The 26,051-nt window shown below is 43.1% G+C and overlaps 1 protein-coding gene across 5 annotated transcripts in view; it reads left to right on the forward strand.

The window, feature by feature from the left end:
- FUT8 (fucosyltransferase 8) overlaps positions 1-26,051 on the forward strand; it is a 320,784-nt gene that overhangs the window by 280,242 nt on the left and 14,491 nt on the right. For all 5 annotated transcript variants that reach the window (XM_059722865.1, XM_059722866.1, XM_059722867.1 and 2 more), the window contains one exon: positions 18,950-19,196. In XM_059722865.1, the coding sequence (XP_059578848.1) occupies positions 18,950-19,196 (247 nt within the window). The remainder of the gene's footprint in view (positions 1-18,949; positions 19,197-26,051) is intronic.

Below are 26,051 nucleotides of genomic sequence, written 5' to 3' on the forward strand. Positions count from 1 at the left end.
TGCCCAGTCCTGCATGCTGGGATCGGGCCCTTTGCTTCTCTGCATGCCCAATTTATAATGCAGGGCCTGGAATCTCCACGGGTCCAGAAATATGGCAGTAATGAGTGGTGGCGCTGCTCTCCTGCTGCCAAAATTCTGTAGTCACCTTTGGGGCCAGATAACCCAGCACTGGTAGCCAGATCTGGCCCATAGGTTGGGGGTTAAGCATCCATGCTCTAGAAATGCTCCTGTTGATGTTGGTGGTGGTAATGGTCACAAACTGGTGATGGCTCTCTCAATTGACCAAGACCTTGTAGCAGTGTTTCCCAATGACCCTCAGAGCTATGTCACCCAGAGTCTTACACTCCTGGTCTCCCATTGTGAACAGGACTCAGCGGAGGTTCCAGATGAACCACAGTGCAACCCCAAATCCTCAGTGATGGATCAAGTGGAAGATGTCAGGATCTCAACAGCTGTAAAGATGGAAGAAGCCTGCAGCAAGATGGAGGTTCTGTCATCTAAGGTTCTTCTTTGCCACTGGGCCTGGATCTCCACCCTGCCAAGATTGTGCAGTTGCTGTTTATACCCATATTAAACACGCAGCTTCCTCACATTAAATAAAAATCACATGTAGGCTTTTACCACAGGAAACAACATGCTCTTCTGTACCAACCTCCAAAATCCCTGTGGCAGTGGGCCAGTGGTGAGAGAGACAGGACAAGTGAATCTGGCACTCTCCAGCCACGAATCTGCACACAGGTGGTGGTAGCCTGATGAATGTCTTGAATCTGGGTGGAGAAAAGAGTGCATGTCAGCAGCTGCTTCCATGACTGAACAGTCATATTCAGGATTTCCTCTCGTCACCCCACATGGGGGAGGGGCTAGAAAAGGTGCCCTAAACCTAGGCTATCTTATCTGCTTCTGGCTGGATAACCACGTCCAGTGGAATCACTCTCTTTGCTGTCAAAAATATCGTAAGAATACAATGATTTGCAACATTGAACATTTGCACCCCAATGGATAACCAAGACAACAAATGACCAGAAAGAAGAACCGGGAACTAGTCTCTAGGGACCTAGTGAGATATAACATTGACATTGAAGCTCTGAGTGAGATGAGATGACTGGATATGGAGCAGCTGAGGGAAGAGGGTGGAGGCTACATCATCTTTAGGAAGGGGAAACAGGCCCAGGACAGAAGCACTCGGGATTGGCTTCACCATCAAGGATCAGCTTGTCAGTCAACTTATAGAGCTCCCTTTGGGCATAATGAACATCTTATGACCCACCATCTTAAACTCAGTGTCGTCAATAGGGGCCTCAAACCCCTCCTGACTGGTGTCTTCCCCATCAAACTCTCTCGGCTGCCACGATTTTGATTTTCTTTTGTTAAGGAGTTGGTCCCATGGAGAGATTGTTCCATGCTAATGGAAAGAAGTTTCTTCCTGGGGCTCTACCTTCCCTACACCCCACCCCACACCTTGATCATCACCTTTGGTGGGTGTTCTTCTGTAGGCTGAGTTGCTCTTTTGCCTGCTATGCCTATTTTCCTGGCAACTTAGTCACTCTTTGGTCAATGTTCACCAGGGAAGCTGACCTCCTGAGTCCTGAGTCTACAGGCTTCAAATCAATTTTAGGGCTTAATGCCTTGAGGGGAGGCTCCTTTCCTTGTCCTTTTAATTCAAGGTCCTCCTTATTGACCCCACCCCAGTGGTCTAATTTATATCAGTCTACAGAAGAAAATAACAACAATGAAAAAGAAGGGGGAAAAACCAAACAAACCAGGCACAGTCCCTTTAGGGCTATGGAGTACGGCCCTCCATTTGTCCCAGTATCAGCCCTCCAGATCCCTCAATACCTTTTTCCAAGTGCTTACTAGACCGCTGATCCATCCAGCTTCAGACAGATGACCCTGGGCTCCCAGCCGCAGTACCTCCTTCCGTGGTGGCCCTCTGAACATGAATCCTTCTTGCCACATGCCTCCCTACTGCAGAAATATTCTGGTTGGTACTGGTAGGAGGGACCTGCAGCATCTCTGTCTCCAGGATGCAGCAGTCTCTTCCAGGCTGTCAGTCGAAATTACTTTCCTGTGTAGAACATCTACCAATCCTAATGGAGCATTCGCTTTGGAAACGCTGTCAACCACTCCTCGCCCCCACAGAGACTCTTCTCCTTGCTGGGGTAAATATAGGAGAATGACCTCTCTCCCTGTTGTCCCTGTCAACCCCATGCCTTTCTCTTCGCACTTGGCAACAACCAGGACACCACCATTATGAGCACGTATACCCCAATGCTTGATGCTGACAATGATGTCAAAAAACAGTTCTACTCCAACCTTGACCACATTCTGACTAATATTTACAAGGAGGACAAGATAATTCTCCTTGTTGACTTTAGCACCAGAGTTGGACATGACATGGTACTTTGAAGTGGTACCATTGGGAAGAAAGGAGTAGAGAAAGTTAATTCCAGTGCCATCCTTGTCATGAGCAAATGAGAACATGGTTTTGTCATCGCGAACACCATCTTCAGACAGAGTGACAAATATAAGACCAACTGGAGATACCCTTGTTCTAAGCACTGACACCTCCTTAACTATGTTACTGTTAGAGCCTGTGAACAAATGGATGTCTGTATCATGTCAGCAATGCAAGGAACTGATGACTGCTGGACAGATCACCGGCTTGTCAAATCCTTTGTGAACATCTAGCTTCCTCTGAAACATCAAAAACAGTCAAAAGTAATGCGAAGGACTCTCAACACCAAAACGTTTCATGACCCGAAGGTCTGTAACGATCTCCAAAGTGTGTCTGATGAAAGCTATCTACCTATCCACAAATGAAGGCAACATTGATGAACTCATGGGAGGATTTAAAAATGTTGTCCAGCTGGCCTGTGCAGAATCCATTGGCTATATCAGCTGTTGACACCAAGACTGGTTTGATGAGAACGATGCCAAGATTCAAGCCCTCCTCATCTGGAAGAGAAGGTTTATTCTGCTTGGCTAGTTGACACCTCATCTTAGCAGAAGGAGATGTATCAGCTTCGCAAAGCTTAAGCTCAATGGAAAATGTGGAAAATCCAAAACAAGTAGTGGCAAGATACATCCATCTCAATACCGTGAAAGGGGATCTCTTGCCAGCCCTTCTATTGTAGAAGAAAGCTGGTGTACCATCAAGAAAACCAAGAACAACAAGATTACTGGACCAGATGGCATACCTGTTGAAATCTACAAGGCTTGCTGCAAGGAATTGGTTCTGTGACTCCATAAATTTATTCCTTGAATTTGGAACCATGAAGAGATCTCCGAGGAACTGAGCAATGCCAACATGATGACCAGCATTCCCTCTAAGCTGTGCAGTGTGTGTGGCTGCACAGCTTAGAGGGAGCACTGATGATGACTATCTTCAAGAAAGGTGATAAGTCTGTGTGTGGAAACTATCAAGGTATTGTCCTTCCTTCCGCAGCAGGAAAAAATTTTGCCCACTCATCCTTGCCTGACTTGAGTGGTGCTGCAACCTCAAGCAATTCGCAGCCCATTTTGAGGTAAAGTGTCTTTCCCTCAAAGCAGAAAAGAGAGAGCAGAGGAAGGAAAAGGAGAGAAATCCTACATTATGGCCTACTCTGCCCTGCAGAAAGTTCTGCAACTTCTGCAGATGGATTTCTGGCTCAAGGATTGGACTCTTTAAGTCACCAAAATGAGCTGTGATAGCAGGCATATCCTCCTGAACTGTCTACTTCCTCTTCCTGAGGAAGTCCTACCAGAATCTCAGTGCAGTTTCAGACCATCCCATGGGGCAATTGACATGATCTTTGTTTCCCCCCAGATCCATGAAAAGTGTCAGGAACAAAATTAGGACCCATATATGGCCTTCATTGACCTCACTGAGGTCTTTGATTCCATCAATCATGAAGGCTTTTGAAAACTACTGGTGAAATTGGATGGCCTGAAAAGTACAGTAAGGTCCTGAGGCTTCTCCATAACCAAATGATTTGGACCATCCTGTGTAGTATGTCAGAGACGGATCAGTTTGTCATCCAATCTAGGGTCAAGCAAAGATGGATCATCTCCCCAACTCTCTTCTCTATTTTTTTGACGGTCATCTTGGTTCTCATTAAGGACTGCCTTCCTCCTAGAATTGACATAGCATTCTGAACAGATTGTGGGCTCTTCAATCTATGAGGTATTCAGAACAGCCATTCTGACCTTCAGTATGCTGATGACTGTGCCATCCTTGTGCATGCTGAGGAAAAATCTCCAGGCTGCACTGGATCTCTTCAGAGAAGCCTACTGAGCTTTGGGCCTATCTCTCAATGAGAAGATTAAAGTGGTCTGTGTCAGCCTTCTCCAGGCCATGAACACGACCCCTCCCCACAAAATTACCATTGAGGGAAAGACCCTGGAGGTAGTCGAACACTTCTTCTACCGGAGGAGCCACCTCTTTCAGAGTGAACATTGATGAGGAGATCCAACACAGGATCAGGTGTGCAAGTGCCTCCTTTGGAAAATTGCCCCAGCATGTCTTTATTCATCATGATCTTTGGAAAGACACCAAAATTCAGGTGTAACGTACAGGCTTCATCCCCACCCTCCTCTATGGATGTGAACATGGGTAACCTACTGTCATAATCTCAAGAGCCTGGAGAGGATGCCTGATTCTTGACTCCCAAAACAAGTGCTTTACTCCGAGTTTAGCAACAGCTGAGATCTCACAGTGGACAGAGGAAACACTACAAGGATACATTGAAGGCATACCTCAAGGAGACATCAAGAGCTAAGAGGAGCTGGCTGTCAACCGACTGCAGTGGTGCTGCAGCCTCAACCAATTGGCAGCCCATTTTGAGGTGAAGTGTCTTTTCCTCAAAGCAGAAAAGAGAGCAGAGGAAGGAAAAGGAGAGAAATCCTACCTTACGGCCTACTCTGCCCTGCAGAAAGTTCTGCAACTTCTGCAAACAGGTCTGTGGCTCAAGGCTTGAACTCTTAAAAGTCACCAAAATGAGCTGTGATAGAGATCATCCTTGAATTGAGAGATTGCCATTGCCAAGCACCCCTGCTCTAGAAACACCCCTATTGATGATGATGGTCACAAACTAAAAGTGGTATCAGACCTTAACATGCCATTCAGCTCCACACCACTCTCCAACATTTTCTTGCTTGTCCACTCAGAGCAAACTAATATTTGGGCTTGGGCCTAATGTCTAAATCCAGTAAACCTCAGTTCTGCTTGTGTCAATCCAGGATTTATAACTCCAGCAGAGGAAGTGTTGCCCTTTTATGGATCATATTCATATCAGTTTGTATAAAATGTTGTAAGTCCTCATACCCATAGGAGTGACCAGCCTTGTCAGTTGCTTTGAAATCATAGTTATAACAGACAATTAGTAGGGGTATAAAAGATAGCAAAAAAGAAGTTGCATGATACATTAGTCATGTTTGAGCAATTGAAAATTTTCGTTTCTTTGGTTAGGCTTTTGCAAGCTTGGGTACAGTTCACAAAATTGGCACAGCTGGTGTTATCAGGGGAGGTGACTGTCAACAAATCTATTTCAAAGGTACTAGCGTTCCTTTCTGTGGTAATGGTTCCCCACATGGAGTTGTTAGTGTAATTGATTGGACCTCCTATTCCCCCAGATGTGAACCAAGTCTGATTCCGGAGTGCTTCCATTGGAGTGGGCACCCCTATAAGGCATGACATAAAAATATCATCAACCGATATTCCACCTGCCAAACAAAAATGAGTGATGTTTAATACGTCCTTTGCCAAATGAACCCACACATTTTGACTCTTATCGAACCTTTGATGCACCAACCCCTTAGACTCTAGAAGCATTACACCTATGCAAAGAACTGCTTTCCACATGGTTGACGTTTAAACAGAAATTTAAGTCCTTCTACTGGCTCTGCTGTCCAATAATGTCCGTTTGTCTCGGCTTCCGGTGCGACACTCTCAGCCGCTTCTCCTGCCGGTGGTACTTCTGGTGCGGCCTTCACCCGGGTGTAGTGTATCCACGGCTTTACCCCCTGAACTTTTACTGCAGCGTGAGTGGTGAGAATCACAGGATACGGTCCCTTCCACCTGGGCTGAAGCGGCTCATCTTTCTACGTCCGGACCAGCACTTCGTCTCCGATCTGGAACTTGTGGACTGGTGTATCTAGAGGGAGTGGAAGTTGTTCCTGGACATACCTGTGGAGAGAAGACAATACAGCAGACAAAGAATACAAATAATCTTTTACCCAACCTTCCCCTTTTACATGCATTTGACTCCCATGCGTCACCACTGGATTCTTAGGATATGGCTTGCCATATGTTAATTCAAATGGACTAACTCCCAATTTAGCTCTAGGGGCTATGCGCACTCTAAACAAGGCAAGAGGCAGAGCTTTGGGCCATTTCAGCTGAGTCTCTTGGCAGAGTTTAGCCAGCTGTCTTTTTAGAGTCTGATTCATTCGTTCCACCTGTCCACTTGACTGCGGTCTCCATGCTGTGTGAAGGTCCCTTTGTATTCCCAGAGCCCGGGAAACTGCCTGGGTCACTTCTGACACAAAGTGTGGCCCTCGATCTGAGGCTAATCCCTCTGGGATTCCGAATCGTGGAATCATTTCTTTTAGCATCACCCGGACCACTTCTTTTGCTTGGTTGGTTTGGCACGGGAAGGCCTCAGTCCATCCAGTCAGAGTGTCCACAAGCACTAACAGGTATTTGTAGTGTCCCTTCCTGGGAACTTCAGAGAAATCTATCTGCCAACATTCTCCTGCTAATAGTCCTTGCCTTCCTGCTCCTGGTGGAGGTTTGGGGGAAATCTTAGGATTGTTGGCACAACAGACAGGGCATCTACGCACTATCTGTTCTGCTGTTTTTCTCATCTTAGGTCCCACTACAATTCTTTGGAGACCTTGGGTCATGGCGTCAGCTCCCATATGGGTGCTCTGATGGTACTCTTGGAGCACTTTGCTAAGAATCAGTTTTGGCATCAGGACTTGTCCTTCAGGCAAAACCCGCCATCCATCGTGTTGTTCTTTGCTTCCCAATTTCTCTGTGAGTTGGTTCTCTTTTTCAGTATATTTGGGAGGTTCCTCAGGTAACACTACCTGAGGCATCAATGCCAACATTTGAGTTTCCTGACCTTGTCCTCTAGCTGCCTTCTTCACTGCAGCATCTGCTCATCGATTTCCTTTAATAACGTCAGCATCTCCCTTTTGATGGGCCTTACAGTGCACCACAGCTACCTCTAGTGGTTCCATCACGGCTTCAAGTAATTTCAGGATCTCTGTTCCATGCTTTACTGGGCTTTTACTTGCCGTTAAGAGTCCTCTCTCATTCCATATAGCTCTGTGGGCATGTAAGACTCCAATGGTGTACTTCGAATCCGTGTATATAGTGGCTATCTTTCCTTTTGCCAAATGGAGAGCTCGGGTCAGCGCAATAAGCTCAGCTCTCTGTGCAGAGGTATTTGGAGGCAAGGCGTTTGCTTCCATGGTATCCCATGATGTAACCACGGCGTATCCCGCCTTTCGGGTTCCATTGTCCATGAAGCTGCTTCCATCTGTGTAGAATTCAAGGTCTGCATTAGGTAGTGGGGCATCTTTAAGATCCGGCCGGCTAGCATACACACTCTCAATAATTTCAATGCAGTCATGCTGTAATCCTTCGTCCTGTTCCAATGGCATCAACGTAGCTGGGTTCAGGGTACTGGAGGTTTGCAACTGTATGTCTCCTTGATCCAGGAGAGTCGCCTGGTACTTAGCCATTCGTCCAGGGGAAAGCCAGGTTCCCCCCTTTGCATTCATCACCGTCAGCACTGAATGTGGGGTAAACACAGTCATTGGTTGTCCTAAAGTAAGTTTCTTAGATTCCTTTACCAGCATAGCGGTAGCTACCACTGCTCGCAGGCAGGCCGGCCATCCCAAACTAGTGGGATCCAATTGTTTGGAGAAGTAGGCCACTGCTCTTTTCCAGCTACCTAAGTACTGGGTCAGCACTCCTGATGCTACTCCTTGGCGTTCATGTACATAAAGTTGAAATGGTTTACTCAGATCGGGTAGGCCCAGGGCCGGCGCTGTCATAAGGGCCTGTTTGATAGTGTCAAAGCTCTTTTGGCATTCTGTCGTCCATTGCAAATCTCCCTCACTACCAGTAGTGGCCTCATAAAGAGCCTTGGCTATTAGTCCAAAATTGGGGATCCAGATCCGGCAGAATCCTGCCGTACCTAAAAAACCTCGCAACTGTCTCTGGTCTTTGGGACTGCCATCCGACAGATGGCCTCTTTTCTTTCAGGGCCCAACATCCTCTGGCCTTGTGAGATGTCAAATCCCAAATATCGTACCTTTTTTTCTGTTATTTGGGCTTTCTTTCGAGATACTCTGTATCCTACCTGTCCCAGGAAGTTTAGTAAACTTACGGTCAGCAGGTGGCACTCTTCCCTCGTTTTTGCTGCAATTAACAAATCGTCCACATACTGTAACAGGGTTCCTGATGTCCCTTTGTCCCACTTCTGAAGGTCAGTACTTAAGGCAGTGCTGAAAATAGTGGGACTGTTCTTAAAACCCTGAGGCAAAACTGTCCAGCACAATTGGGTTTTTCTCCTAGTATTCGGGTCTTCCCACTCGAATGCAAAAATCTCTTGGCTGTCCCTTTCAAGTGGGATGCAAAAGAAGGCATCTTTCAGGTCCAGGACTGTAAACCACTGTTCCTCTGCAGACAAAGTAGCCAGCAAAGTATAAGGGTTCAGCACCACCGGGTGGAGGGTCACCATGACCTTGTTCACGGCTCTGAGGTCCTGCACAAAACGATACTCATTACTGTGGGGTTTTTTTACAGGCAAAATGGGGGAATTGAAAGATGACTGACACTCCCGAAGTAAACCATATTTAAGGAATCTCTTTATCAATGGTTCCAGGCCTTTCCAAGCTTCTATTTTCAATCGATACTGTGGCACCCTGGGCGGCGGGGTAATTCCTGGCTTTAAATCAATGCTTACAGGGGTGGCCAGTTTGGCTCTCCCTGGCTTCTCTCCCGCCCATACCCATGGTACTGTAGCGTCTTCTACTTCTGGGGGAATTCTCCCTTCCTCCCCCTCCTGCAATAGGAGACACACCTGAGCTTTCCAGGCTTCCTCAGTTGGTATCTTCATAGAAATTTTCCCCTCCGAAAAGATCAATTGGGCCTGCAATTTGCACAGCAAATCCCTCCCAAACAAAGGTATGGGGCACTCAGGCATATACAGGAACTGATGAGACACTTTCTTTCCTCCCAATTTGCATTCCATGGGTGGCACCAAAGGACGATACGTCCGCTGGCCGGTGGCTCCAATTATGGGGATCTTGGTTTTTGATAAGGGTCCTTTAAAATTGGTTACAACTGAATGTGTGGCTCCACTATCTACTAGAAAGTCAATAAGTTCTCCCCCTACTTGCATTTTTACCAGGGGCTCATTGGGGGAGACAGAGATTACTTCAGTGTTAGCCCCCGGTCCCCGTCACTCCTGGTCAGAACCATCCAACATCAACAATCTTTCTTCCTCCTCTCGTCTCTTCTTCTCCCTCTTGGGGCACTCATTTTTCCAATGCCCTTCCTGCTTGCAAATAGCACACTGATTAGGTCCCAGCCTGGGACCCTGGCCGTAGCCTCCTGGAGCATAGCCCACGCCTCCTCTATACCCTCTACTTCCCCTGCCTCGTCCCCGACTCCTCTGATCTACAATTGCCACTGCCAACAACGATGCTTGTAATGACGCCTGTGCCTTTATTCTCTTATCTTCCCTTTTCTCCTTAAACTGATCTCTGTTGGAGTATACTTTATAAGCAATCTCAATCATTTGGCTGATGCTCATTCCAGCTGCTCCTTCAGTCTTCTGTAGTTTTCTTCTAAGATCTGGGGCTGACTGTCCTATAAACAGTGTGTTAAACATCTTGGCATTTTCTGGCAGCTCCGGATCTAAATCCGTCCACTGTCTGGCTGCCTCGCATAACCTCCCATAAAAACTGGATGGATCCTCCTTCGGACCCTGCCGCACTTCATACAATTTAGACAAATTTTTCTGCTTGGGGATAGCCTCCCGGAGAGCAGCCAGCACAAACTCCCGATACAGCTCTAACTCCTTCCCGCCCCCTCGGGTGTTGGGATCCCAGTCTTGATTTTTCTTAGGGCAAAGTTCATCTACATCACCGGCTGGGTGACACTGCTGTGCTATCGTGCGTGCTTTCTCTAAGACCAACCTCTTTTCTTCTGGAGTAAGAAGAGCGGCCAGTAAGGCCTGAATATCTATCCAGTTTGGTTGGTGGGTGAGGAAAATAGTAGAGAACAACTGGGCCATTGCCTCTGGATTCTGGTGATATTGGCCCACGGACTGTTTCCAATTTATCAAGTCTGCCGTGCTGAATGGCACATGGACAAAAACCGGTTCACCCTCAGGACCCACCACTTGTCATAAAGGGGCCTGAACTACTGGTTGGGCCCCTGATCGTAAGCGACTCGCCACAGGGCTAAACGCCCCATCTCCCACAGTCCCTTCTACCACCAGATTGCTACCACCCACATCTGCCGGACCCGGGGACGGCAACCCAAGGCTGTCAGGGGAGGTGGGGGACGACGGACTGTACGAGCCAGCCGGGAGTCCCTGACGAGCCGTTACAGGTGTAGTGAAAGTCCCCTGTGGTGACGCATGGCTCACAGGATGAGACGGGGGAGCCATGGGAGCAATTAGCAACTGTACGTCTTCCTCCTCCGGCTCCTTTGGACATACTGTGGTGACCCCCCGTAAAGCCATTATCCCACTTCCCCTAAATATCCCACACAACTTCTGTGTAACCTCATCCCTATACAAAGTCATATATGCCTCTACATAAAGCATCTCATCCCACTTCCCTTGGCGCCTACAAAACAACTGTAACTGCAAGATTGTGTTATAATCCAAAGACCCATTCTCCGGCCAGGCTGCACCATCCGCAAGTTGGTACTGTGGCCAACATGTATTGTAATACCGAATCATCTGTTGTTTGTCATAGGGTCACTTCCAAACTTTGGCCAATTTTTCAAAATGCATCCTAAGGGACTGCAGGGTGGAATTTTAGACTGGTTACTTCCCATTATCCAACTACCGGATGGCGACTGCTGCGCAGCCTCAGAACCAAACTGATTAAAGGAGTTCACGGGGCTGCCACCCGATCTCACTCGCCTAGGGCATCTATATGGTCGGAACTTTCAAAGCCGTCTCTTTCCCAACCTGCCCAAAATATGGAAAGAAATACTCACCAGTCTGTTGAAACCTCCCTCGCCCCACCTGATTAAGTTGGTCCTTCGAGCGTTGTGCCGTTGTGCCCCTCCCCGACTCCGTCAGGCAACTAGGAGACGGTCAGACCTCCGACGAATAAGGTCGGTGGCGCCTGGCCCTCGCGCCGTCCACAGTTGTTGCCGGAGCCGAAGAGGTGGACTGGGCAAGACAGTCAGCTAGAGTCCCATCTGGGTTGCCAGAAATTGTCCCCAAAGGACAGTGAGTTCGTGCCTGGTGCGCTTGTGCCAATAAACACACAGGGGTGAAGGATCCAACTTAATCTTTATTTCTGCGCAGAAAGTGGTGCTTGGCAATCGTTCGCAAAGCAAGCACACCCACCCCAGTGGGTGTCTGCCTTATATAGCTACGTAACAGGTTAAACTTGCTGATGTGATGAAATGTATAGCAAGCCCAGCAAGTAACCCCCCTTCCAGCTCCCCCCCAAGTAGCCCCCCTTCCAGCTCCGGAACTTTTTTGATACAGCTTTTCCTTCTAGCGAGGCCAGCAATCAGCAACTACGCAACAAGCAATCTCCCCCAGCCTAAACAACCTACTCTATGCCCTTGGTTAGATAAAATACTTTTTCAAAACATACAAAGCTGTTCCCTGGTTAAAATTAAGTGAAAGTCCAGGGGTGCTTCATCAATATAAACAACAGTAACCATACATTGAGAAAATACAATACCAGAAATAAACAGACAAAACAGAAGACAGTTTCCCTCTGCTTCCCTTCGTTAGGCACTATTTCTTATATAATGTCTTTGAGTGTGTTCCCAGCTAGCATCTATTGACAGAGTTCAATGAGAGTCCAGTTTCAAAGACTTTCAGTTAAAAGTTTAAAAACCAAAACCAAATAAAAAAATCTATTTTGAAAATTCAAAAGGTGAAAAGTAGCTCTATGTGAAATTACAAAGAACTGGCTACACATTTATAAAGCAAAAAGGAATTTCTATCCCATTTTAAGCCTATTTTACAACTCAGCCCTAAAAACAAAGTCAGTGTGATGAGCCTTCATAAAAATGATAATTGAAAAGCATTAAAAACAATTGGAGGCATGTTCTGTTGCATAAGGAAAAGAGAACAATATATATTTTTATTCTGAGCTATTTGATAATTCATAACCTGCTTAATTCACAAGAATGTTGCATAATTTCCACTAATCATTCTTTCCATCTGCCTTCCAAAAATGTGTCAGGATATTACTGAGATCAGTGAACCATGAGCCAATTTTCTTTGCCATACCTGTGCAGTAGTCAGCAAGACAGTAAAGTGCCTTGTGAGATATTCAGCACTCTCACTGTGTGATGTGCTAATTTTTAACAACATTCCTAACACTCTGCTCTGTTTCATATGATTGAATTTAGACTTCCTCACTCAGCTGGAGTAAGGCTTCAAACATAGTAATAGCCTTTTTGTTTGTTTCTTAAGTAGGGCTGTGATTAGATTTATATGGGAGGTGGCAGCAGCTCATTCAGCTCAAAGAAGGCTCCATCAGACAGAACTATTGAAAGACACATAGTGATGAAGCTGTTCTGTTTTATTGGATTTTACTTTGGTCATATTTCTAACAACAAAAATTGAAATTAAATCAAAATTCTGGTTCATGTAATATTCATGTCCTTATGAAAAACAAAGGTAGCACAGCATAATTTTAACAAAACTTCCAGCAGGGGTACTTGGAGGGTGTGCCTACAAAAACAGAGAATGCTTAAACAGACTTAACAGAGCTTAACTAGTTGTGTGGAGATTGTTACTGTGAAAGAAAGATGAAATTTTGCTTTGCAAATCAGTTAATACTCAAAGGAAATGCTTATCATAGGCAGAGCTTTCTATCAGTGTTCAGATGGGAAGAAGTGAATTACTGTGGCTAAATGACAAAGGTTCAAGATGTTATTTGAGCTAAACTGATATCTTTCGACTCTAAGGATATAATATAACAGAGCATAAACAACGGTCAGATTTTTGGAAATTCTCTCTGTATATTACAATAAAGTCTGTGATAAGATTAGTAAAGGCGCTAGGTTAACAGGAAATATCATATTTATCTGAATGCGAGACTTTGAATCCATGACTGAATTTAAAACTCATGGTCTCCTGTCTGCTTCCCCCCATGCCACAACACATGACCTCCCCTGCGCTCCCTGCTACCACCATGTGGTCTCTCCCCCTGCTGCACAAGCTATTTTAGCCCCACCCCTGCAGGGCAGCTCTTGTTGAATGGCGAAGAAAAAAACCTCATCTTGGATGCAGTAAAAGAAGCAGGGAAGATGAGTGTTGCAGAAAAGCTCGGTGATGACTTCAGTGCTAAGCAAATTAGATGAAACAATCATTTAAAAAGAGCATTATAAAAGGTATAGTTTATTGCAACATAAAAGGGAGTGAAAAATGGGATTTGCAAAGCAGAAAGAAAAATGTGATCTGCAAAGCAAAGCCATACCTTGCTAATCTGTTACAATTGATTGAAAATATAAACAAAATAATGAATAAAGGAGTTGACATAATTTACTTGGGCTCTCAAAGCCATGACAGTCACTTAGAAAGAAACTAAGTGCTATTATGGTTAGAGTCAAAATTCTAGTGTGGAATAGAAGCTTGCCGAGAGACAGAAATGGAAAAACTAAAATAAATAGTTGATTTTTTCATGCCAAAAGGTTAATAATGAGTTATTTAACAGTGTTTTTAATGATGTAGAAAGGGATAAGAATGGAGGTAGAAAAATTTCAGAATAGCTATTCAGGCTAGTCAAGACTGGGAAAGTTCAGAGAGACACAATAAAGCTAGATTTCTGGGCAATAAAATCACAGATGAAACTATTGAAAAGTCATAGTGCACATTGGAAGGAAGAATTTGAATGATTTGTGTTGCTTTTTGGTATCTGTTTTGGGTTTTTTGTTTGGTTGGTTGGATTTTTTATTTTTAAATGCTGAAGTGTAATATTTTATTTTGAAAATTGCCAAAGTTTAATAATAATAATAATAATAATAATAACAATATGATTTAAAAGCTTTAAACAGTCAGGTCAATCTGAACTATTTTGTTTTGTTTTGTTTTGTTTTGCTGAAGAAATCAACATTTTTGTCCCACTTGACATGAAATGGGTGGGTTCTTTTCTTTGTTTCTTTTTTTTCCAGGTCACCAGTTTAGTTATTCTCACAGGTCTGTTTAACCTAACTGTGGACAAATTACTAAGGACCTCTACTTAATGTGAAGTAGTAGTTAGAAAAATGAAATATTAGGATGCATAAAAAATAGTATAGAAAGTAATACCGAAAGTATTAAAAACCTGTTATCAGTGGTAGAGTCTTACCTGGAGAATCATGTTGGCTTTTTCTCACATTATTTTAAAAAAGCCTAGTAAATATATTGATCATTTAGGGAGTAGGGATTAGAATTATTAAAAAATTAAAAGAGAAAAACTTTTATATTAAAAAAGGAAATGATTGTGAATTTAATTTAGAGATAAAAATAAGAGAGGGCATGAATATGATGTGTAAAGTAATCAGTGGTGCAAAAGAAGGTAAATCTGAAACTCCTAATTACTCTTTCTAAACATACAAGAACAAAAGACAGTTAACAAAACTGAATGTCATCAATTTTCAAACTGGTAAAAGGAAGCCTTTTTTGCATAACTAGTCTGCGGAACTCATTGTCACAAAATAATTGATATCAAGAGGTTAATAGTATTCAAATATTCCAAAAGAATCGGACATTTACTTGTATAATGAAAAGATCCATCATTGCATTTAGAACACCTAGCTTAGAAGGAACAGGATAATACAACCATTATTAGAGAGAGAAAACTGCAATATATGACCCTGTGCTCTAGTAAAATGGGACAGTTCCTATATTTCTTTCTGCTTTGTGTAGTCGTATATATTCCCAACAGTATAATTCAAAATCCTGTTTTCTGTTATTTTGACCAGCCAGCTGATGTTCAGACTTAAATTAGACTACATTCATACTTAAATTCAAGTGACAGGTTCTGGTTCTTTGGAAAGAGAAACTAAGATATGGAACTGGAGAGTCACTTAGAATCATTTAGGTCCTGATCCTGCAAGGTATTTGAAGCAGCTGAGGAGTCCCACTCAGTTCAGTGAGATTACACATACACTAAATCAAGCATGTGTTTATGTACCTTACTGAATTAATGTTGACTTGTTGATGTTCGCTCTAAATAGGAAATTACATCTTAAGTATTCCATTCCAGGATCTTCTGACAACATTTGTCTTATTTGCTTACTTTTTTCGTCATCAAAAGTCATGAGTGGTGTATCTGCCACCTACATTCAAAGTTAATATGCCATTTTTTTTAGTATTTTCCCCTAGGCTCCAGCACTACTGGTTCCAATGCGTAAGTTATTTATCAAAGCCTCTTCAATATTGATCTCTCAAATGCATTCCACTTCACACTGAATTTCCTTCTGTTGCATACAACACTGTAATCAAAACTATTTTTCTTCCTTTCTACAGAATCAAGTATTCTGACCATTTACATTTTTTTTTAAAGTTCAATTGACAATCAAAGTGTCAAGCCATTGATGGGTAATTTGAGCTTGATAAAACACTACTTCTTTAAAGGGAACACAATGTAGATATTATCTGTCTTAGAACTTAGTCTTTTAGGGCGTTTATAGACATGCTTTGGGAGGTTGTGGGGTGGGAAGGGAGCCCTTTAATTAGCATAGCTCTGAGAGTTGCGCTAATTAAAAGTGCCTGCAGTGTCATATTTATCAGTGTCCCCATGCTGAAAAAAGGCAGCAGGGTGCTTTACAGCTAAAGCTTATTGAACAAGCTTTAAAGTGCCCCGGCACCATTTTTCAGTGCAGGGACACTGATACATGTGACGCTGGAATCTGCTGGAGTGCAGTAATTACTGGAGTGTTTTAATTAGAGCAGCTCCAAGAGCCGCTTTAATTAAAGTGCCACCATGTTTCATGTATCAGCTACCCCACACTTGAAAATGGCAGCAGGGGATACTTGAACTAAAGCTTGTTCAACGAGCTTTAATTCAAGTCCCCCGCCACCATTTTAAGTATGGGGACTCTGATACACAAGCAATTGCCACACTCCAGTAGATTCAGTTAATCGAGTCTGCTCCAGTGAGCTGGAATTCCAATGCATTAGAGCAGCCTCGGCACTCGTGTATAGGTGCCCTCCATTGTGAGGTTCTAAGAAAATTCACATTAGCCTGGCTTAATGTGCACTAGCTAAAGCGTGCACTTTTTAAGTCATGCATAATGCATATTAGTCTATTTTAATGTGCATTAAGTAAAAAGCACTTTTTAAATGTTGCTTTCATGTGCATTAACATAGGCTAAGTAGATGTGTCCTTAGAGATTAGGAATTCTCCTGGTATTCAGAATTTGGCCTTCTAAGGTATGGGTAGGTAGCCAGTAGCCTTCTACCCACAAATATACCAATATTCCTGATGGCAATCATTTCATTTCAGGTAGTGAAACTCAAGTTCTTGCGTTTGGTACTTTTGGTACCCTATTTTACAGAATGTGAAGGGTGCTACAAACCCATTTCACATTCCTTTTGATAAAGATGAAGGAAGTCACTTTACTTGAACTTATCACCTTTACTAATCATTTTCCCTTTGATTTTTTTTTAAATAAGTAAATTAAATCTTGAAGAAGTCTACCCAACTTGGTTATTCATTTGACACTGAGAAAGTAGGTATTATTTTGTGTACCACTTCTAGAGTAATATGATGAACTCTTCATTTTTTCTCTTAGGAACATTTATTAGGTTTTTTTTTATTTGTCTTCATACAAATCCTTCTTTATTTCTGAACTTCCTTTAATACTACAATATTTTTATGAGAGGGAGTGACCAGTAATGAAATTGAGGGTAGTCCCCTGATTTATGTATATTATTTTTCATATTTTATGCCCCATGCTGTTTCTTAAGCATCCTAACATTTATTTTGCTTTTCTCTTTTTTTCTGCAACTGCATATTGAGTAGAGATTATCACTCATATGCCTTATTTTCTGAGTATATACAGTAAATTGACAAAACAATAAGGTGGTTGACTATTTCCTCCAATGTGCATTACTTTGTATATATTGATATACAATTTTATTTGTTGTCATGTTCTGCCTTCTTCAGCTCAGTCTGAAACCTTCTAAAGTTCTTCAGTGTTCTCTGGACTTGGCTAACCTTTTGCATCAGCTATAAACTGTGCCACTGCAGTGCTCACCATTTTTTCCAGTGCATTAAACATGTTAAAGTTTCTGGCCTAGGTGAAACTTTTATGGCACTCTGGTATGTATGTTTTGCCATGATAGAGTTTGCCAACTATTCTTTGTTTTCTATCTCTTAGCCATTTTTTTTCTTCCTCTTACCCTATGACTGCTTAGCTTATTTAGTGGCCTCTTGTGAAGGATATTGTGAAAGGCTTTTGAAAATCTAAATAAATTATGTCAAATACTTCCCCTTTTTCCATTACCTTACAGATGTGTTCAAAAATTGTATTAGATTGGTGAGTGATGGTTTTACTATGCTGAAAATGTTCTGGTTTAAGCCTTACCATATGATGACTCAAGGCCTGGTTTATATTTAAAAGAGATGTGATTTTTCTACTAACTTAGTTATGCCACTGTAAGTCCATGCATGATCTCAGTTATAATAATAAAACTATGATTATACTCTAATGGCCATACTAGAAGAACCAGGGACAGTGCTAGAAGTTTAGAGATCTCTAAACTAGCAAAACCCTCCTTGTATAGTTAATTTTTTTCATTATCACAAGTGTTGTATCATTCTGTTTTTAATTATCTGTTCGACCTGTTTGAAGAAATGTGGATTTATGCAGAATGAAACTGATAGCATAAGAAGATTCAGACCCACCTATTGGAGTCATGAATAATAATTATTTACAGCTCTGTATAGCTTGTTCCAATACTGTTTTAAAATATTTGAAAATAAACCTCATTTTAACCACCATCTCCCAATTAAAGTTCTGCATCTCATATCGTTACTGTTGAACTGTAAAATCGACCTTGGCTAACTCCAGAGTATCAGTGAAAATTTTTTTGTAATTTGCCTTTTAATCATGCAATAAATGTGATGTTGCTAGGGCTTTGTCACAAAGGTACCAAAATTAATTTTACATACTTACAGGACAGTTATAACTGAGTGAATTTTTAATTGCCACTTTTTACTGAATAAGACAGGGATTCCTTATTCTTATTTACACTAGCTAAATTTGTTTACCAGTTACCTTGCAAGATGCTTGCCAGTTATTCTCTGATCATTTTAACTTTTACACTTCCATAAAATAATTTATTTATAGTACCAAAAGAATGCTTTTTCTGATGGTTTGTTTCTGATGGCTTAATTTAAAAATAATATATTTGAGCAACTTGGAGAGTATACGATTTCTCTAGTGGTCCAGTGAGCAGCTCTGACTGTGCTACTTTGACAACCACTGCACACAGGTATATTTAAGCAGTTACCCACTCAAAATTCTCTAGTTTCATTCTGCTGAGATAGGTTTGACAACAAAAATTGTGCAATTTTAAAAAATTCTTCTGAATACAATTTTTTTAAAAAGGGTGTCACTCAGCCTCTCCATTATCAACAAGTAGAAAATTCTATTCTGGTGACCCATCTGGAATGTTTTGTACCAGTGCTGACATTTAAATTGCTATTGAAGTGGAATATTGGAATCATCCTGTTATGTATTTTATTATAGGTGAAGCTAATGACAAGGATGTTCAGGTGGTAGAACTTCCCATCGTTGACAGCTTACATCCACGACCACCATATTTGCCATTGGCTGTCCCAGAAGACCTGGCTGATAGGCTAATTCGTGCCCATGGGGATCCTGCAGTATGGTGGGTCTCCCAATTTGTCAAATATTTGATTCGTCCACAACCTTGGCTAGAAAAGGAGATAGAAGAAGCAACCAGGAAACTCGGTTTCAAACATCCAGTTATTGGGTAGGCATTCTATGTTGACTTTCACTATAAGTAATTTTATATGTATTATGAGTTGTTTTTAGTTAAGGAACTATTGTATTGCCTTGCCCCAGACCCTCACAGCAAGAATTTTTGTGACAGTGAGGGTTGTGGACAATAATGTTTAAATAAAATTATTGTTGTAATTTATTCATTGCACTATGTAAATGACAATTAGATATCTATCTCCATAATGTACTAGATGTAAAAGTAGACTCCCCAATGGGTCGTACACAAATTTTCTCCCACATATAGCAATCTCAAATTATTCATTTTACACTACTCTGTAAAGGTTGCTTACTCCTCTATTTTCAGGTGCGCAGCCATACTTCCATTCTTACCTACTTCTTTAAGTGCTCTGTGGTAATTGTGTCACATAAAAGTTAAAAATAATCTTTTCTTCTATGCTTTGGTTTGTTAATATACATTAATGTATATCCCAATACCATTCCTATCCTTGCCTTCTATTTAGGCATCAATAAAAGCACACCAGAGCCTGCAAATACCACTTCCTCCCTTGTATTTGGGTTCATAACATTCCTTCTACCTTTGGATACAGGTTAAAGTCTGTAAATAGTTGGGGGTCTTTTTGCTTCAAAAATTCATGTTATTTGGAGCACCACTTCTGTGGTTTGCTTTGGTGGTAACTCCTTAGACCCCTTGAAACTTAGACAACTTAGAACCTTTCAAAATTAATGTTATCGCTTGTCAACGAAGTCATTGTTCACTAAATTATCCGACCTGGTTCTGATCTTCCTATTAAATGGGATTTCTGTGAAGGTTTCATAGTGTTGCCCTGTAATATAGGTGTGCCAACTGTTGATCAGTGTTTGAATTGTTTGCTTTATTTTGTTTAAACAGTTTCTTAACAAATGGACTCTATTTTTCTTCAGCCCATTTGGATTTGGGGTATTTGGGACTATGAGTGCTGTGCTGAAACTCATTTTTACATGCAAACTTTTACAAGTCAAAATAGTTAAATTGAGGACCATTCTCTGTTCTCATTATTTTAGGAATCCCATATGTAACTTATGTCATTTCCAAAGTCTGACAAAGTCTAATTGCTTACTCCAAAATGAGTCCAGTATTTTCTAACAGCCTTTTTCTATGCTTAATATCACTGACTCCTGTACAATTAGGTTTCTTCTAAGAGGCTGTGTTAACTCTCCAGAGTTACAAGTTTGACTCAAAAGCATAAGATCAGTAAGAAACTCCTCAGTTGTCTCATGCTTTTTGTTTTGTCAAATAAAAGTTCAGCCTTTTGAAGGTTTCGTTTTGTTTTGACCTGTAGTACTCTTCAAATGTTTTCAGGATTGTCTCATAGTTAGTCTTTTCTGTTTCTGACATTTGCAAACTGTTGTACTCCGTGATATCTTCCTGCCTTGCTAGATTAAAAAAATAGCTACTTTGATTTGGTCTTCATTCTCCATGGTTCCACCAGCCAACATAGGGATGTTGAAGCTCTACTTGAACTTGTTCCAGATTTCTGCTCCATTGTTGGACAGCTGTGACTGCTCTGGAAATTGCAGATGTGCCATTTCTTCCTTTGTTCATTTTTTTATTCCCCACTTTTGCTACCATGTTGTAACAGGCTGCAGGCTGGCAGCATGGTTCATTTAGCCAGCTGGCAAGAAGCTGCCTGTGGAAGGGGACTCAGCTGGCAAGCAATTAGCAATAATGAGGGGAAATAGAAGAAGAGGAGAAGAGGAAGCAAGTGGGAGAAACTAGAGGGGGAAATGTTTAGATGGAGGAGGAGGACCCCTTGAAGAAAAACTATAGGGTGAGAGCTAACCCATGCTGGGCGTGTTGATTTTAGATTGTTTGATATTTGTAACTGAACCCCGTGATGCAGATCAACCCTTGGGCTTTGAAGCCTGTGTGCTGGGACTGGGCTAAAGGCATATGTATTTGGATTGTTTTGCTTTTGGATGAGCCCTGGGAATCCAGGCACTACAGCCTGTGGTTTTGAGCCCAGAGAAAGTGTGTTTCCGGGACCAGATTGAAGGGCTCAAGGACTGATTGAAGCCAGGCAACCTGGTCACCTTGCTACACACGTGTTATTTGGTCGATCAATAATTCAGAGCCAGAGTCCAGAAACAATTAACACAGTTTATTGAAAGTAGCAGACAAGCTTCTTGGGACAGCTGCTGCTGACTTCCCTCAGCTAGCATACATTGTGAGGACTCTGCCCCTCCCCCAGGTAGCTTCCAGAACAGGTACACATAACAATTTGTAGAGCTTTATCACTTATGGACACAGTAGATCCAACCAGATGTTAGTCGTCTTATTGGTTTTTGTTTGTAGGCCCAGTCACGCTCCGTCCTCAGGCCCTTGCTAAGGGAAACCTAACATCCAAACCTTTGGATCTCAACTGAAAGACTTTAAAAAGACTCTCTGCAGCTCTCTTAGGTCTCTCTTCTGCTGGTATAGTGGGTTAGCTTCAATACCATTCTTCTCTTCTCAGCAGGCTCTGGTTTCAGCGTCTTGGGAGGAAACATGCAACGTAGCATCTTACCATGGTATAACATGTGCAAATCCAGTATTGAATTATCTGAAAAATCAGGAATAAAACAATACGTGTCTAAGTTATACTAATGTATAGCATGTGTGTCCACAGTTTGAGTAGCTACCGAGTGGTGAGGTGCTGGTTGGCTCTTGGCAAGAAGCAGTAGACACTGAACTTGAGCAGTACCCAGGGCATAGTGGGCAGGACCCATGTCCAGTTGCGCTGTGTCGCCCTCTAGTGGACGCATGACTCCTGCCTCCTCCAGTTCCTCAGGGTGCCCTTCCCTACTGTTTTCCTGCCATGCTTTGATGTTCTAAACAAACAGTTGGGAGGCTGCCTTGAGGCCCAGAGGGCATCCAGTCCACTACCAGTCTGTCTTTGTTCAATTTGTCGTGGCTCTTTCAGCCCTATTGGTGCCCTAGGACACCGGGTGCCTTAAGGGCAGTGGGCATGATCTCCATCCATCCCTACAGCCATGCCCATGCCGCTGGATGGTACACAGTACCTCTTCAGAGAGGTTGCCCAGCAATGGTTGACCTTCTTGGGCTTTGAAACCTTTGTAGGGGCTTTAGCCTTCCTGGTTTTGGCTCCTTTTCTCTAGGTATGCCCCTCTTAGCATAAGCTACTGCACCGGACATTGGATTCTGGGCTCCAGCCCCAGTCTCACCCATGTTTTGGCTTTGGCCCTCTACCCCTGTTTGTGCCATGCCCAGGCTTGGGGCCCCCTCTGGCCCTGGTCTTGCCTTTCTCAGGCTCTCAGCCTCCTCAGTCCCATCTTGGTCCCTCTTGGACTTCAACTCTGGCTGTCCTGGCTTTAGGCTGCCTCTGTTGCCCCACTTAGGCTTGAACTCTGGCCCTCTTGGTCACCTAGGTCTTGTGCCGTGCTCTTGGCAAGGCTCTAAACTGTGCTGTGCCCTTCATGCACCTCCCCTGTGGCCTAAATTTTGGTGTGCCTCTCAGGCATCCCACTGTGGCTTCTCTTCACCCCTTATAGCCCCACTCAGTCCTCCAGTGATAAACTAAAAAAAAAAGAAAAAAAAGGCAACCTTCCACTTTAACAAAAACCTTCCCTACTCTGGGTGAACAAACATTTGAGTAGCCCTCATCCACTGGGGCTCGCATCTTTCTGCCTTCTGAGCGCTTCGATGCCTTCCAGGGGATTCTTATGCAGCCACTGTCTCTGGAGAGCTCAGCTCCCTGCAAGAAACCAGTCCTCTTCCATTTCCCTCAGGCATTGGCTTCTGCTCCTGGAGTTCTGCCCTTAGTCGGGTGATTCACTAGCCTGCACACATGTTCCTCTTTCTAATGGGCAGCTTGCTCTTACACATTTCAGCTTAGGTATTGTGTGTGCAGCCCTTTCCTCAGCTGGCTAGGGGGCTGTGTTTCCCCCTTTTTAGTGACAGGAGGCTTTGGCTACACATGGGCAAACAAAGGACAAGTTAAAAGGTGGCAAGAACTTATTGTAGATAGCTGTTTTGTGCCTTTGTGTCCACTCTTACCCCATAATAAGTGAAAGCTAACCCTAATAAACTCAGTGAAATGGGGCTAAATTAAATGAAAGATAGATGATTTATTGAAATTTAGCTTTCACTTATTGTGAGATAAGAGCAGGCATGTAGATAATTACTGTAGAACAGCTGAAATGCTCTAAGTACCTTCCTTTCATTAACTTGTTCTACCCTTTTGTCTGTACTGTGCTCAGTGTAGTTCAAATCAAATCCTTGGCAGATATCTGGGATCAAATGAAAAGAAAGCATCTTCCTACAATCTCCTTCTTTTAAATGGTTTTGTGGGGTGGTAATAAAGGGAGAAATGAAATCTAAGTACAGCAGAAAATTCAAACTGTTCCTCTGGATGTCTCCAGTATAAACTAGACTTTGAAGGATTTTCTCCCTGTGAAGGAGGCTAAGCAACTCTGCCCACATGTGCTTTTATTCATGTGGGAGTTGAGACCTGGGTAAGTAGACTGCTGTTTAGGGATGAGTCTGAGCACCTTCTTGTCTTTTCTGCATGTGCTGATATCTGGGCCCCCCTCTACATGTTACACTTAAGGCATGATCTACCAGGTAATCATATCTTAAGTTATGACCCAGCAAAATATTCAACCAATTAATGGTGTGATAAACCAATCAGTAAGCTACAAAGTAATTCCACAAAAAAAGGGGCATAACTTTGTAGCTTGTTTTATGCAACTGCAGTTTTAAATATGGCACAGTTTTTGCCTCGCAGCCCATCAGCAGCAAGCAGCAGGACTGCTTGGGCCCCTCAGCCAATCAGCAGCGGGAGGCAAAAAATGTGCCATATTTAAAACTGTAGTTTTCACTTCCAATCAGAAGTAAGCGGCAGGGCCTCTCCACCAATCAGAAGTAGGGCAGGGAGGGGAAACTGCAAGGTTAAAGGAGCTGCCATGCATCTCTCTTCCGCTGTGATTTCAGCAGGTCCTTACCCATTGCACCTTTACGTGCATGTGTAGAGGGGCCGTGGGTGAAAGAAACTCCTTCCTGTGTTGCTCCTCTGAACCTTTCTCTCTGTACCCATATGAACCACTTTTTAGGAAAATTTTGACTATCTGTGTGGGGCAATGTAAAAGGCATGCTGAAAACATGGAGCAAACACATTATGCAGACAGTAGACTTAAGGGGTTGAGAGGAGGCGTGCTGAATGTATATCATACATTCTTGAACACTGGGAGTGAGTGAGGGGAATGAAGAGGAGAGGTTTGAAAGTTTGGACCTATTAATTTAGTCTGTATTCATCATCACGGCATGTTCTCATTCAGGTGAAAACATTGTAATGAGATGAATGAGCCACTTCACCCCTCTCTGAAAATCCTCTCTGTTTAAGGGCATCTCTTCTTATTGCTGTAAAATTAATATGATTATGTAAAAGGTCCTGAAAGCTGGTGTGCCAAATTGGGGTTTAGGATAGAGATGGTGATACAGATTGGGAACATTTAAGCCAGGATTTTCCAAGATACAGCCACCTGGAAAAAAATGTAAGTTGACAAATTCAACCAGCATTTTTGTGCATACTTGGGGAATCAAACTAGAGCTCTGATCATGCACTAAAGGCTCTCCAGTTGCTCAAAATTTACTCTAGTGAGTGTATGGCACCTAGTGCCCCTTCTGCAGAAAACAGTGGGTACATGCACATATACATGTGATGCAGCGCCAGGCACTTTTAAAAGCAGCCGGTGTTGCATTGCATGTATTTGTATAAAGGGTTAAACGCGCATCAGTGCTGAGAAAATGGCAGCAGTGCACTTTTAAACTAAAACACCTCAAAAGTGTTTTAGTTTCAAAGTGCAATGTTACCATTTTCTTAGCACTGACACACATTGTGCTGTTTATAAACATGCATGTGATACAGCACCAGGCGTATCAGTTCACGTGCTCTGCAGACTCGATTAATCAAGTCTGCTCTGACATGCTGTATTTCTGGCGCATTGGAGCAGACAAATATATGTGTATAAATGCCCACTGAGCACAAAATTCAGTGCAGTTGAGCACTATAGTGTGCATAAAGTTCAGGTCTAGGGTGTCACTTGCTTGTTATTAAAACTTCTAAATATATTCATCTTCTACATGACTACTGACAATCCTTATGGCAAGAAGACCCCTCTGCCCCACTTTAACACTGCCACAAGATGCAGCACTGAAATAAGATAGGATCTCTCAGGCTAATTATAGAGAAGTAAGAAGTCCAATGCTGAATTGATTCAGTCTTCTCAGATCAGACAAATCTGTGTAGATTGAACTGATAAGCAAGTGAACAGACATTCACTTTTGATTCCAGAAGTGCAGCCACATGCCTGCAGTAGCCCAGGCCAGAAACCAGGGGGGTGCTAGAGCACACCTCCCTGCTCAGCTGGAGCAGATATCTTGGGCCAAGCTAGTCTGCCCACTTTGTGAGTAAAGGCTTGTGGGGGAGGTGCAAAGCATTGTACGATGCTGGGGGACTGGAGTTAACTGGAGTTAGCAACCCCAGGGCTGCTCTTTTTACCTCTACCTCTGCACCAGGCTATTTTTTGCTCCTCCCCCTCCCCCCACACGCACACTGCCAACCCTTTCAACCCCCATCCCACAAGCTGATTCGGGTTCAGCTGCTTCTATCGGTGTTTGCTGCTACCGGAGCCAAACAAATAAGTCCCAGTTGGGGGAAGGATGGGCTGTAGGTTCACTGGGAGGTGACCCGACCCCACCTGGAGGTTTGCACCTGCTTCCTACCCCTCATGGGTCGTATCTTCCCCCCAACCCCCAGCAGATCCCTGAGCCCTCCCACTAGGCTCCCCATCCTGACTTACCTGATATCTGGCAGCCATTTTGAATCAA

The sequence above is a fragment of the Alligator mississippiensis genome, chromosome 2 (assembly GCF_030867095.1).
Source record: "Alligator mississippiensis isolate rAllMis1 chromosome 2, rAllMis1, whole genome shotgun sequence".
Taxonomy (NCBI): domain Eukaryota; kingdom Metazoa; phylum Chordata; order Crocodylia; family Alligatoridae; genus Alligator; species Alligator mississippiensis.